The following is a 12,543-nucleotide window of genomic DNA, read 5'->3' as shown; positions in this document are numbered from 1 at the left end:
CTTGCACAGAGTTTCCTGCACACTGCCTTCTCCTTCCCTCAGGGCACTCCGGGAACTCCAGCTGCCGGGAACCTTTTAGCTCCCTCTCCACCGCACACCCCCGGCAGTATTTTCTATGGGCAAGCTGGGCTCTGGCAAGTCCAGCACCCACTAGTGGAGGCTAGCAGAACTGCAGCGCATTTCTCTAGGGGAAAGGAAATTCTGCATGCACGACGTTAATTTCTGCAAAATTCTGCATTGCGCAGTGGCGCGGAATTCCCCCAGGAGTAATCTGTACCTCGTTAAGGTGCAAGACATCTCAAATGGGAGGGGGAAGAAGAGGGGCCAAAGTCAGCCGCTTGCGGTGCCCTGTGCTGGGTGTAGAGTGGGCCCAGTGTGCAGAACTGTGCTTAAAAGGCATGAGTAAGCCCTAACCCCAGAGTGACTGTCAGTGAAAATCAGGCCCGTGTAAAACTCATTGGCTAAGTACAAACTAAAACCTCCATCATTTAGCATTTCTCTGATGCTCTGTGTGACTCACTGCTTCTTTAGAGATAATACAGTCAACTCTGCCATGCTGCCATAGTGTCCTTTTCTATGTGATAGCCACCAGCTCCCCTCATTTGCTCTCTCCAAATGCTCTGTGAGCTGAGCTCTGTGGTCACTATTGTAGTCTCATTTATATTTACGTGCATTGTTCTCTTCTGACAGCATTTCCCACCTTGGATAAATAACCCACGGGTTTGTGAAAGCTGGATACTGGCTGCTTTCACGGCTAAACTTAGTTCCTTCATTGTTTCGCATCAGCCCGAGAGTTTGGTTAATAACTTCCCCTGATTTTTCCTTCAAGCTAGCTGGATAATAGCGGCAGGCTAGTCAGGAACATCCTGTGTTTGTGTGAATTAGAATAGTGGGGATATCTGCCTGTAAAGGATCTGATAGCAGGGAGGAGCTACTAAGGCAAAGCCGGGGTCCAGCAAGACGGTGAGAAATTTACAAGCCCCGAATAAGAGCAGGCATTGGGTGGAAGGCTATTAACATTGTTCATGAAATCCAGCCCCCCTCCTCTTCCCATGGAAAAAAAAAAGATATGGAAGGCCTGGTTATCTCTAATAGCTTATTACACAAAATAGTCTAAAACCTAAATATTACTCAGTCTGAAACTTCCTGATAACTACTTTTTTAAAAAGTACAATAGGTTCCTGTACAAAGGATATTTAATCGTGAGCTGTAAATTCATTCTGATCGGAATAATTAAATGACCATACTGTTATGTAGTTAATCTGATCATATAGATGGAAGCAGACAGAGAAGACGCTTTTATCTACAGTTGTGTGGAATTCATCCATACTGTCCACCTATTTAATGTCAGGGATGTTGTTTGCCTAAGTCCCATGCACTAAAGGGTTTTTATACGTCTTTGTCTCTGCTCTTCTTACAGCCCATATTAATCTAGATGCACATGTGTATTTATTTCAGTATTTCTCTGAACTGGAACCCAACCGAGAAATAAATTGATTTCACTCCTACTGTAGGTCCTGATCCTGCAGCCATTCCTGATGCGAATAGTCCCATTGACCTTTTAGGAAGTTCTGGGTAGTGGAGCCTTTAGAACTGAGTCCTAATGTGTGGTACAGACGGAACATGCAAAAGGCGTTTCTCCCTTAAAGCCAAATGAATTCCACACAGCTCTAGTTTCTTATCCAGTATTTCCCTGCAGCCCTCCAATGATTTCAGTTAGTCTGTCATTGTCTATTTTAAACGAACCTCTAGACAACATAAATAAATGGTATGACTTCATGATTACTTAATGGCAAACCCTTTCCCACCTGTTAACTTTCTTTTCTTCTTCCTTTCTTTTTTATTATACCAGTCACTTGTTCCCTAAATAACAAAGCACCTCTACCACTAGAGAGGCCATGACCCGTGTTTAGAATTTTAAAATAAGCCCACAGCTGTCATGCTAGCAAACATCTCTGACTAAGTGCCTAAAGAACAGGGCACAACAAAAGATATCTCCAGGTATTCCAGCAAAGGACAAAGTGACACGGCTCTAAAAGATCCGGATAGCGTTTTAACATGATGGTTTTGTTACATGACTGGCAGCTAGGGCAGGACTTTTGCTGTAAATGCTCAAGTAACCTTTTCAAATGGCTGGTGCTAAGTGTTACTTACTATTTATCATAGGCTGTGAGTCTCCAGCTAACGGGCTGTGGCTCTATTAACGAGAAATGGCTTTACTGTTCCTCTTTTTTTAAGGTTTATGGCTGGCCGTCAAACAATATCTTGGCTCCCATTCCCCCCAGCTCAGTTTAATATAGTGTAAACGTGCAAAAGGTCACTCCTTCCTGTACACTGGAGCATCTAGGTCTTGATATATGGCTTCCTACTCCCTTCCGCTCGCTCACAGTCTCTCCTGCTCTGCGGCTGGCTCTCCAGCTCACAGGATCCCACTCCCCCCATCACTCACTTTTTCTTTATGATGTAATCTGCAGCGAGGAGGCAGTTTTATTGCTTGCTTGTTTGTTTCACCCAAATTTTCAGTTTGGTGTCTTGAAAGAATCCTCATGAGTGGAGAAACAAATGTTAATAATGTTGGCCGGTTCCTCTAAATTGAATTTCTCCCTGGGATTTTCTGCATGAGCGTTTTGATTCTAATGAAAGTAACAACGTTTCATTTTGCTTTTCTCCATATTTATTTTTGCATGTGACTGGATTTATTTGCTGTCCCCTGGGTCTGTTTATCCATCACACTTTGGTGATTTAATGCAATGAATAGGTGCTGGAACTAGGCTTGAAGTGGTTTCCATCATATACAGGGTTTACAGTTTGGTTTAATGGCTCGCAGCACCCCCATGATACAAATTGTTCCAGTGCCCCGATCCCATTCCTGGATGATCTGACAGCCATTGATGAATCAGCTTCCATAAATCCTAGAAATTACTGATGATAAAGACCCATTAGTATTGTCCATCCCTGCTCATGCACCTTCTTCATAGAGCAGTGACCATTGTGGGGTGGGAGAGCCCCAGAGCTTGGGCTGCAGCCTGTGCCTGAATGTCTACACTGCAATTAAACCACCCTCTAGCCCGAGCCCCACAAGCCTGAGTCAGCTGGCACAGACCAGCCACATGTCTAATTGCCGTGTAGACATACACTGTGTCATGCCACCGTGACTTTCTGAATCTCCCAATCCTGCATCCCCTTCCCCCCACCCCCACCCCATTCTGTAGGTTTTTAAAACATGGAGTTTATGGCCTCTCTAAACCTGCACACTCTCAACTGCAAGGAGGCCAGAATATTTTGGCTGAAATTCTCTTCCACTCCAGGAAATGGGCCCATATCACACCCACCCTTTCACCGCCTTTACTGGCTTCCTAGCCTTCTTTGTGTCTAATTAAAACATTGCCCTCTTAGCTTTCAAAACTCTCTGAGGACTCACCCCATCCTAGCTCTGACCACACATCCACCTACTCCCCGTCTGCTCTCTTCACTCCTCCAAGCTCAGCCTCGTCTCTGTCCCTTCTCCATAGCTGGAGATCACTCCTTCACTTGTTCTCTTTCCCCCTCCATACATCTAGAATTCTCCTGCCTCCTCCCTGTGAGCCACTTCCAGTCTGAAACCTTCCTTTCCTCTTCACGCTGGGGTTGTCTGTCTCTCCCTCTCCCTCTGAAGTCCTTGGTGAGACTGTAAGTGCAGTGGATGCTCTGTTAAAAATAAAATGCTGTGTGCTACATTCCCAGCCTGTGTTTGTTTTGTGTTTGAGGGAAGTGTTTGCTCTACAACTTCTGCATTCAACACTTTTATCTAGTTTCACCGCCACCGCCTCATTTAGATAGGGGGAGAGAGAAGCCAAGTGCATTCTGAGGTTGTTATTAATGCCAAAAGTCAACATATGGGCATAGCAGACGATAGAAATGTGCCTGATACAGCTTCTAAATTCTGATGCTTCCTGCACAGCCAAGCTTGGCTTTATCAGCTGAATCTTCAGCTGATTTCTCAGAGCCTGGTTAATTATTTCCCAGGGCACTGATTGGGTTTAAGTGAATCTATTTTACTCTGTGGAGCTGGCTTCTGAGGGTGTGGGCTAGAGCCTGCAGTCACCTCAGAAACGCACAGTCCAGCTGAGAAACATGTTCTGTGCCTCCAGCATTCTTCTTTCAGTGGCTTTTCATAACACGACTTCTCTACTTGTACAAACAGATGTCAGCCATAGAAACCATGACAGAGAAACTGGAGAGTTTTGCGGCCATGAAAGCAGACACCAGCACATCCCTGCAGCCCCTCCCACATCACTCCTTCAACTTCCGGTCCCCGCCCCCTACGCTGTCAGACCCCATCCTGCGCAAGGGCAAGGAGCGCTATACCTGCAGGTAAAGGACAGGCACTGCCAGTACAACTAACCCGGGATGCTCCGTTTGGGAGTTTGGTTCCATACTTGTTAAGGCAACATCCAATAGAGACATGTTATGGGGCACGTGGAGGAGTTACCCAACTCCATTGGGGTGTGAAGAAAAGATACACAGAGCAGAATCTGAGAAGAGGATCCTGGTGACACATTAATTCTAAAACTGTTTGGTTTTGTTTGAAGAAAATTCACCGTCCTCCTTTTACCTATAGCCTTAATCTAGCAATTCTCAGGCCAAAGAGAATTTTATAAACCAGATTTATTGGGGGGAAGGAGAAGGCAGCTAAAATAAGTCTTTATAATGCAAGCTCATTGTAGCTTCAACTATGCGAAACTTTGCCACTCAAAATGATATTTTATGCAGCAATATGTCAAATGTAGGCATAGCCACAAAAATATTTCTGGATCCATTCCATCTGCAAAACCCCATATCTGAGCATGCATATTGACAGGAGCACCGCCAGCTTTTTTGATGCCCTAGGAAGCGGAAGGTCCTGCCCCTGAAATACTGCCCCTGACAGAGGCGGCGGAAGGTCCCACCCCCAAAATACCGACGACGACCAGGGCAGCAGAAGATCCGGCCGCTGCCCCGCAAATGGTGGCATCCTAGGTGACCGCCAACCCTGCATATTGAGTAACAATCATCTGTGTCTACACACCCATATTTTTATGTGCAATTACCAATTTTTTGTGCCAATTCTCATTGCATTTTTGGGAGGGTGGATGCATCCACTTTGTCCAAATTGACATCTAGTCTTTAGACCAAGATTTTACTAAGGTATTCAGAAATCCCTGGATTCTGTTATTCATCATGTAAATCCATGCTGGTTCATGTTCCCCACATGGAAACGTTAACTGTCAGGTTTTGCAGTGGCAGAATTTTAAAGCTTTATTTGTTATTAGCGTGGTGCATTCCGTGTGTGTAAATATATCCACTCCTCCTTTCGTGTTTGTTGTGAAATCCAGTTCCCTTTCTTATTTTCCTGCTGTCCGGTCTCTTACCACCTCCTAAAGCTGAACCACCTGGTTCGAAGCAGATGGTCGCACCTGCAGTAGTTCTTCCAGACAATGGTAATTTATAGTCATGTAATGATGGGTGTTTGATCCCGCTTTCCTGTTCATTCTCAGCATTTGAGCATAACCAATTGTCTTTTGCCCTTTTCCTTTTAGTCTGCATCTTAAATACAATTGATTGTACCAGCTTCTCCTGCACTTTAATAGTGTGTTGTTGCACAGGTCATTTGAGAGAGGATAATGTTCTCATTTGGGAATGTTACCAAAATAAGTGACAGCAGGATAGAGAGTATGGGGTGATACCGAATGTTATGAAGTATTGCAGAGCATTAAGGCACTCATGGTTACTTTGACTTTTGCCTTCCTAGGTACTGCGGTAAGATCTTCCCCCGGTCAGCGAATCTGACAAGGCATCTTCGGACACACACAGGAGAACAACCCTACAGGTGATACTCTTGCCCAGATAATATCCCTTCCCTACATGTTGAGAGTCTGGTTCACCACTGTGCTATTCCATTGATTTCAATAAAGTTAGCCCTGCACAATACTGTAGTAACGTTGTGTTACACATAGTGATTAACACGGTCATTAACCATTCACTTCAATGAGTGCTGAAGACTGTCTCCAGCTGTTTTGTAGGGGTTGTCAGTGAGCTAGCTGTAGGGTTTAGCCAGATGAGTTTTCTTTTAATGTTTGCCAGAGATGCCTTGAATAACAGAGTATTGAGCCTTTTTTGTATATCTTGAAATCTATATTTTGTATATTTTGAAATCTAAATACATAAATAAATATGAACTGAGTCAGTTTGAAAGTATTGGTTATCATAAGCAAAGGGCCTGATTTTCACACTTCAGTCTGCACTTGTGTGTGCACAAAATGCAAACCCCCACACACCCTTTTTATACCTGTTTGACACAGCACATTCAAGTGCTAGAAACTTTGTACGCAAAATCCACTTGGTGCAAATGTTTGAAAATTTAGTAGAACTAATCGGAAAATTTATATTTTTCACTGAAAAATGGTGGGAAAATTTGCCAAACTTTTTTTCCTTTCAATTTTCCAATTCAATTTCAATTTCGGTTGCTGACAAAAATTTAGGAAAAAAAATGTTTGTAGGCATATGGACATGCAAAACTGAGCTCACACGAGCGAAGGACAAGTTGTGTCCTCTCCAAGGTTTATCATAATATTTATCAGAATTTTCAGAACAAGCCTTGGTTATTGTTATTGAGGCTTATCGTTAATATCAACAATTCAGGTAACTTTCATTGTGGTGATGGTGTTTTAGTAATTAATACCATGGGGATCTCTACGCTAACTACAGAGACCTGTGATATTGACCATATAAAGGCAAACATAAACAATTTTAGGAACAGCAAAGGGCCATCTGGTCAAACATACTGGACATTTTTGGTGGTTTAGTTTAACTTAATGAAGCCACCTTTCCCCCTTATTTAAACCTTTCCAGAAGAGTTAAATTTTGATTGTAAGCATTAAGTAAAGAATTATTTGTAAGGCCTCTCTAAAATGGCATATATTTTGTAACTCCTCACTATTCTTCTAATTCTTCAATTTCATTATTTAATATGAGGTGAATGAATACTGATATTCACTCCACACCCGTTTCACCAAAATGCACGCTCCCGCTTACGCGCAGATTGAGAGTCCAGTTTTCTTCCAAAAAAGGAGACATGCAACCTAACAAAGGTTAGGAAAATAAAGATTTATTTGATCTGGTCTTCTCCCAGAAAATGAGCTGTGTGTGTGTTTTTTTTTGTAATAGAGGTTTGACTTCTGGACAATGTTGCATTGGAATAGTACTCCTGAGAGTTAGTGCTATGTTTACAGAAGACTTTAATTATCATTGATTTTCTTTTGCTCTCTGAGAACTGCGATTTCCAACTTTAGCAATAATAATTGTTTTGAAAGCTTTTTTAGCAAACATTGACTTTGTCTGGGTAAAGGGACCTGGCTGATTCTCGGGATTTTTTTTTTTCTTCTTGTTGCAACTTTTCTTTTGACTCTTTAAGCAGTTCCCGTGTTCACGCTTGTAATTTGGATTATTCAAACTCACATGCACACAAACATGAACAAAACCACCTACATGAAACACAGACCCAGAGATACAAATGTACATGCATGAATACAAAAGCAGTATTGTTAGAGCAGGAATTAGCAAATCGGGAGCCGTAGGTTCTGTTCCTGACTGCCACTGATAAACTGTCTCATCTTTTGGCAAGTCACTTTACCTGTATGTGTCTTAGTTTCCCCATCTGTAAAATGGAAAAAATACATTACATTTTGAAAATTTAAAGTGCTACTTCTTTTGTGACTGAGCCACACACACTAATGTACTATACATATGTATTAAAAAGCAAAATGGTTAAAGATGATTTGACTGTGTCATGATGTGTGCACATCTATGTGATACAGTGGATTTAGGAGGCATTCTTTCCTATTCTTTTCCCCCATCTGGTCTAAAATTCAACAGTATGTTTCAGAACCCAAGAATAAAACAAAGCAATCAAACATAACTATTTCAATTTCCTTCAGAGGAGGACAAAATAAGTTTGGCTTGTTGTGAAATAATGTCAAATTTCTCTGGCAACTCAGGTAGTAAAAAAACAGGACTCTGTCATCCTTCTCCTTGAACTGCAAAGCAAGATTCAGAAGAAGCAGGTTTTTTTAATGACCCTCTTACTGTTTAAAATGCAGAAATAAAAGGGTGTTTTGTGGGGGCTTTCCCCCGCCTGCTTTGAAACGACATAAAACCAGAATCAAGAACAAGCAAAGGCCATTTGGTTCAACAAGGCTTATTCCCTCTTTCAAAAGTCCATTCCCTCCAGGATGCCATCTAATTGATTCTTGAATTACACCCAATCCTGGAGCCTTAGCAACCTTGCCTGTTATGCTGTTCCCTAGATCTGCGATTCTTTCTATAAAGATGTGCTTCCTGACGTCTGTTTTGAATTTGTTTTTCTTTAATTTCCTTTTAGGCCCCCATGTCCTGTTGTCTGCACTAAGTTGAAACTAACAACTACAGCTGACATTTACCATGTCATTTAAGATTGCACATAGTTCAATAAAAATCTCTTCTTTCTTGTTTTCTGTTAAAGATCATGGGCTAAATGCATCCCTGGTGAAACTCCACTCAAGACTAGGAAGTTACATAGGGAAGGAATATGGACCCATATGTTTAAGGGCTTTTACTGTCTTTACAGCTCATGTTATTGAGTCTTCAAATAAATGTAAAGTTTTACAAGTGGAATCATATTACTTATAGTGTAGTAAGAACAAGGCACCATAATATTCTAGTTGTGATTTAATCAGAGTATCTTAGTTCTATGGTGACTAGCTCCATTACACAATGGTATACAACGGTGTTCTAGCTGCCTGTTTCTCTCCAACTGGCTTTTTAAACCCTGTCTCCGTAGTCCTTGAGGTCTTAAAGGTTGTCCACTATTTCTCTGAGATCTTTCTCAAAGTTCCCCAGCTCTGGCTCATTGCTATCCATCATTTGTTCCTGCTTATTATTTTTGAGCCTGCTGGTGTATTATTTTAAATTGTTCAGCAATAAATTTCACTGGCAATATGTCAGTGAGTTTACAAACCAAATGCAACTCCTTTTGTGTTCTACTTTCCTTCTGCCTCTGCATTTACCTCTTCCCTAAATTTAAAGTTGGTCTCTCTGTCGAGGTAATTTATTTAGATTAAAACCAGCAGAAATCCAAGTTCTGACCCCTCTGGGACCACATTTAATACAGTACGTCTCCCTCGTCCCTGCACTCACAGACATTAGAAATACCTCCCTTCACATGTCCCTCTGTTTTCTGGTTTTTTAACAAGCTCTTTATCCATTCTCCATCTCCTACCCTGGATCCCCATAGCTCATAGTTAAAGCAAGGGCCTGTCAAGCGAAACTTTTCAAAGGCTTCCTGAACATCTAAATAAACTGACAAACATGGGGCCAAATCCTTCTTGCCTTACTCGTGCATACTCCCTTTGAAGTCCCTGAAACTGCCCGTGTGAGTAATGTGAGCCGGACGTGGCACGTAGACCTACAATAGTAGCAGCAGCAGTAAACAATTATATTCCGGTAGCAGTCAGAGGCCCCAGTGAGGACTGAAGCCCCATTGTGTCAGGCACTGTACAGACACAGAGAAGAGGCAGCCACTACCCCAAGTGGCAGACAGTCTAAAAGACACAACGCAGACAGAAGGGATTGGGATATAACATACGAGCAATTGGCACCACTTGGGGAATTACAGGTTTGGCTGGGGTTTAATTTGTTAACTGGGGGTAGAGGTAGGGTGAGGAATGGTGGAGTAGGAGAAGGAAGGCCGGGGAAGGAGTCCTCACCAATCTAGTCACGCTCAGCAGGAAGGGTGATGTGGGCAGCATGGTGAAGGGGAGCCCTAAAGAGGGATTTGAGGGAGGATGAGGAATAGGCTATGTGGCTTTTTATCAAGGAGTATTTCCCATGCACAAGACACTGACTGGTGGACAGAAAAGGCTGGTGACTCTGCCGGAGTGAAGGAGGAGATGCTAATGAGAGATTATTAGAGCGAAATGGGGCAGGGCTCAGTAGTGAAGAGCCTTGAACGCAAAGACAAGAAGCTTGTGGTTGGTGTGGAGGTGACGGAGAAGCTAGTTAAGGGCTACTGGGAGCGCAATGGCCAGAGCGGTGGTGGACCAAGCGTGTAGCTGGAGCAATAGGCTAGTCTTACCAGCATTTGGAGCGGACCTTAGGGGGCAAGTTCTCAGAAGTCAAGGCTAGAGAGGTAGAAGCTTTTACATTCAAGAAGCTAAATGACTTGTGTCCATTTCTAGAGATCTGTGTCATCTACAGCATCCCTGTCCCCTTCCTTTTTATATTGCCCAAAAGCCTGAAGCCAGGGTAAGGGTTGATGTACCTTCAAATCAAAACAGGAGCCATCTTGGGGTGTTGCTTTCCTGCACTTCCAGTGACGTTTGACCTGGCTGTGTGATCTGTGGTCATACCCTTTATGGGACTGCCAGAGCTATGGTGTGTGTGCCCCTCACCCACGGACAGCTTCCCTTAGAACACTTGATTTGTCAGAGCTTGTGAATTCCTGAGAATATCTCAATTGTTTTACCACACACACATTGCACTGAGAAATGAGTTCAAACAATGGCCTGTTCTTTGGAAGCTGCAGTTGTTCACTCAGCTAATAGGGAGCTTCTTGGATTGGCTTAACATGCTTTTGGGTTGGTTTAATTGGGGGGTTCCTTCCAATTTTAGTATCACCTTTCTTTATTTACTGTGTATTTAGTTCTGTGTGTAGGTGTGTATTGTGTATATACAAAAATATGACATTATAGACTATCTGGGCTGGAAGGGACCTCAGGAGGTCATCTAGTCCAATCCCCTGCTCAAAGGGGGGCCAATCCCCAAATGGCCCCCTTGAGGATTGAACTCACAACCCTGGGTTTAGCAGGTCAATGCTCATACTACTGAGCCATCCCTCCCCTCACTTTGATGAGTCAAAGTGTCTACTTTCTTTCATTGTCTTGTATGATGATCTTACTATAGTTCAAAAGACTAGAAAACAAAGAGGAAGAATTGGTAGCCAGGTGTCTATGGAATAATCGGGACATTTTGTTATTTGGCCACTTTTTAATCTTGATGACCAGAAGTGATGGGCAGCCTCATCTTCGGGTGGCTCAGTAGAAGCTGCAGATGCTCAACATATCTTAAAATCAGACCCTTCAATTTTGGGGAGGGAAAGGGAGCTGTACAAAACTTGTACACGTTTAGTCATCAGTATATAAAATGGTTTCTTTGGCTTTTTTGTTGCCAACAAAAGCAAATGTCCAAAGAGGCATTATGCTCTGTTTTCATTGATGGTTCAGTTTGCATTTTGTAAGAGTTGAGTTAAAAAAGAAATGTGTTTGGAAAAGAATTTTGGAGAAAGGCAGTTTGAAAAAAATGTGATAAAGCAAAAGACTGTGTGTTTCCCCTAGTGTATTGAGGATGAAGTTACATTATATCTAATGTCTTGATCCTTATTTGTGATTTAACAGTAGGCAACACAGAGGTGGATGTGGAGTCCAAAAATATTTGGGGGGAGAGTTTCATATATATCTCTCTGTTACTTCCAACAATAATATGAATATATTTTTAGAGACCAAGTCACAGTCACAGCTGTAGCACATCCAGAAGGGGGGTGTGCCACAATAGTGTAGATTTTTGACACTTCCAGCCCTCCCTCATTTGAATCTTTTATGGGTTTTTTTTTTAAACCAACATTACGTCTTACTGTTGGGGTGAATCTAGTTTCAGAGCTAAATGGTACAACAAAGTCCAATCCTGATTGTCTTCCTCACACCTAAGGACTCTGACTGAAGTAAATGGGACTAGGAACATTTATAAAATTAACAAGACTTGGCCAACAGCAGGGTTTATGTTGTGTTCTGCGGGAGCTGGGTTTAATGTGCCAAATTTTGCTCTTGTTTATGCCTGTATATATCCAGAGCAACTCCCTTTAAAGTAAGTATAGTTACCCGGGATTTATGGTGGTGTGAGTGCATTGGTCCAGAAAGTTTAAACGATTTGCAAAAGTCCACAGAGGAGAAATAATTACACTGTTATTGCGGATTGTGGTGATGGGGCTCGGGGAAAGGAGACTTGATGAGTATTAACTTACTGAGATTCAGACTGATAAAAAAAGGACTTAACATTTGAAATCTTCAATATTAAAACCCTTCCTTGTGGCTCAAAGCTGCCCTCTTCAGTAAGTTAGGTACATTCTTGTTCCTCAGTACAAGTGAGTGCAGAGGGTTTGGGCTCATGAGGCACCATTGCATTTGCAAAGGCCTGTATACTCCTACTTTGTTTCAAAGACACTGAATATAAAGTGGGGTGGGGAGGCATGGTTTCAAAATGAGCTGCTGACACATCAACTGTGGGTTCTGCAGAGACTTATTTGAAAGGGAGACTCTTTCCCACTCACTCCTTTCTAAATGCTCTCTTCCATGGCTCCTTACATACACTAACTTCCCAACATGGGTCGGTTTCCCCACCTTTACAAATGCCATTTCTGGTTTGCATGATCATTTGCTAAATAAATCATGGCTTTGTTTTTAGATTGCCTATACTCCTCAGGGCAGGGAGTGCCTT

The 12,543-nt window shown here is 42.5% G+C and overlaps 1 protein-coding gene across 8 annotated transcripts in view; it reads left to right on the top strand.

The window, feature by feature from the left end:
* PRDM16 (PR/SET domain 16) overlaps nucleotides 1–12,543 on the top strand; it is a 438,392-nt gene that overhangs the window by 414,194 nt on the left and 11,655 nt on the right. For all 8 annotated transcript variants that reach the window (XM_039509457.1, XM_039509456.1, XM_039509455.1 and 5 more), the window contains 2 exons: nucleotides 4,184–4,353; nucleotides 5,771–5,848. In XM_039509457.1, coding sequence (XP_039365391.1) covers nucleotides 4,184–4,353; nucleotides 5,771–5,848 — 248 coding nt within the window. The remainder of the gene's footprint in view (nucleotides 1–4,183; nucleotides 4,354–5,770; nucleotides 5,849–12,543) is intronic.

Source organism: Mauremys reevesii, linkage group 21 (genome assembly GCF_016161935.1).
Source record: "Mauremys reevesii isolate NIE-2019 linkage group 21, ASM1616193v1, whole genome shotgun sequence".
Taxonomy (NCBI): domain Eukaryota; kingdom Metazoa; phylum Chordata; order Testudines; family Geoemydidae; genus Mauremys; species Mauremys reevesii.
The sequence above is the reverse complement of the archived record's forward strand: the minus strand, read 5'-3'. Positions and strand labels throughout refer to the sequence as shown.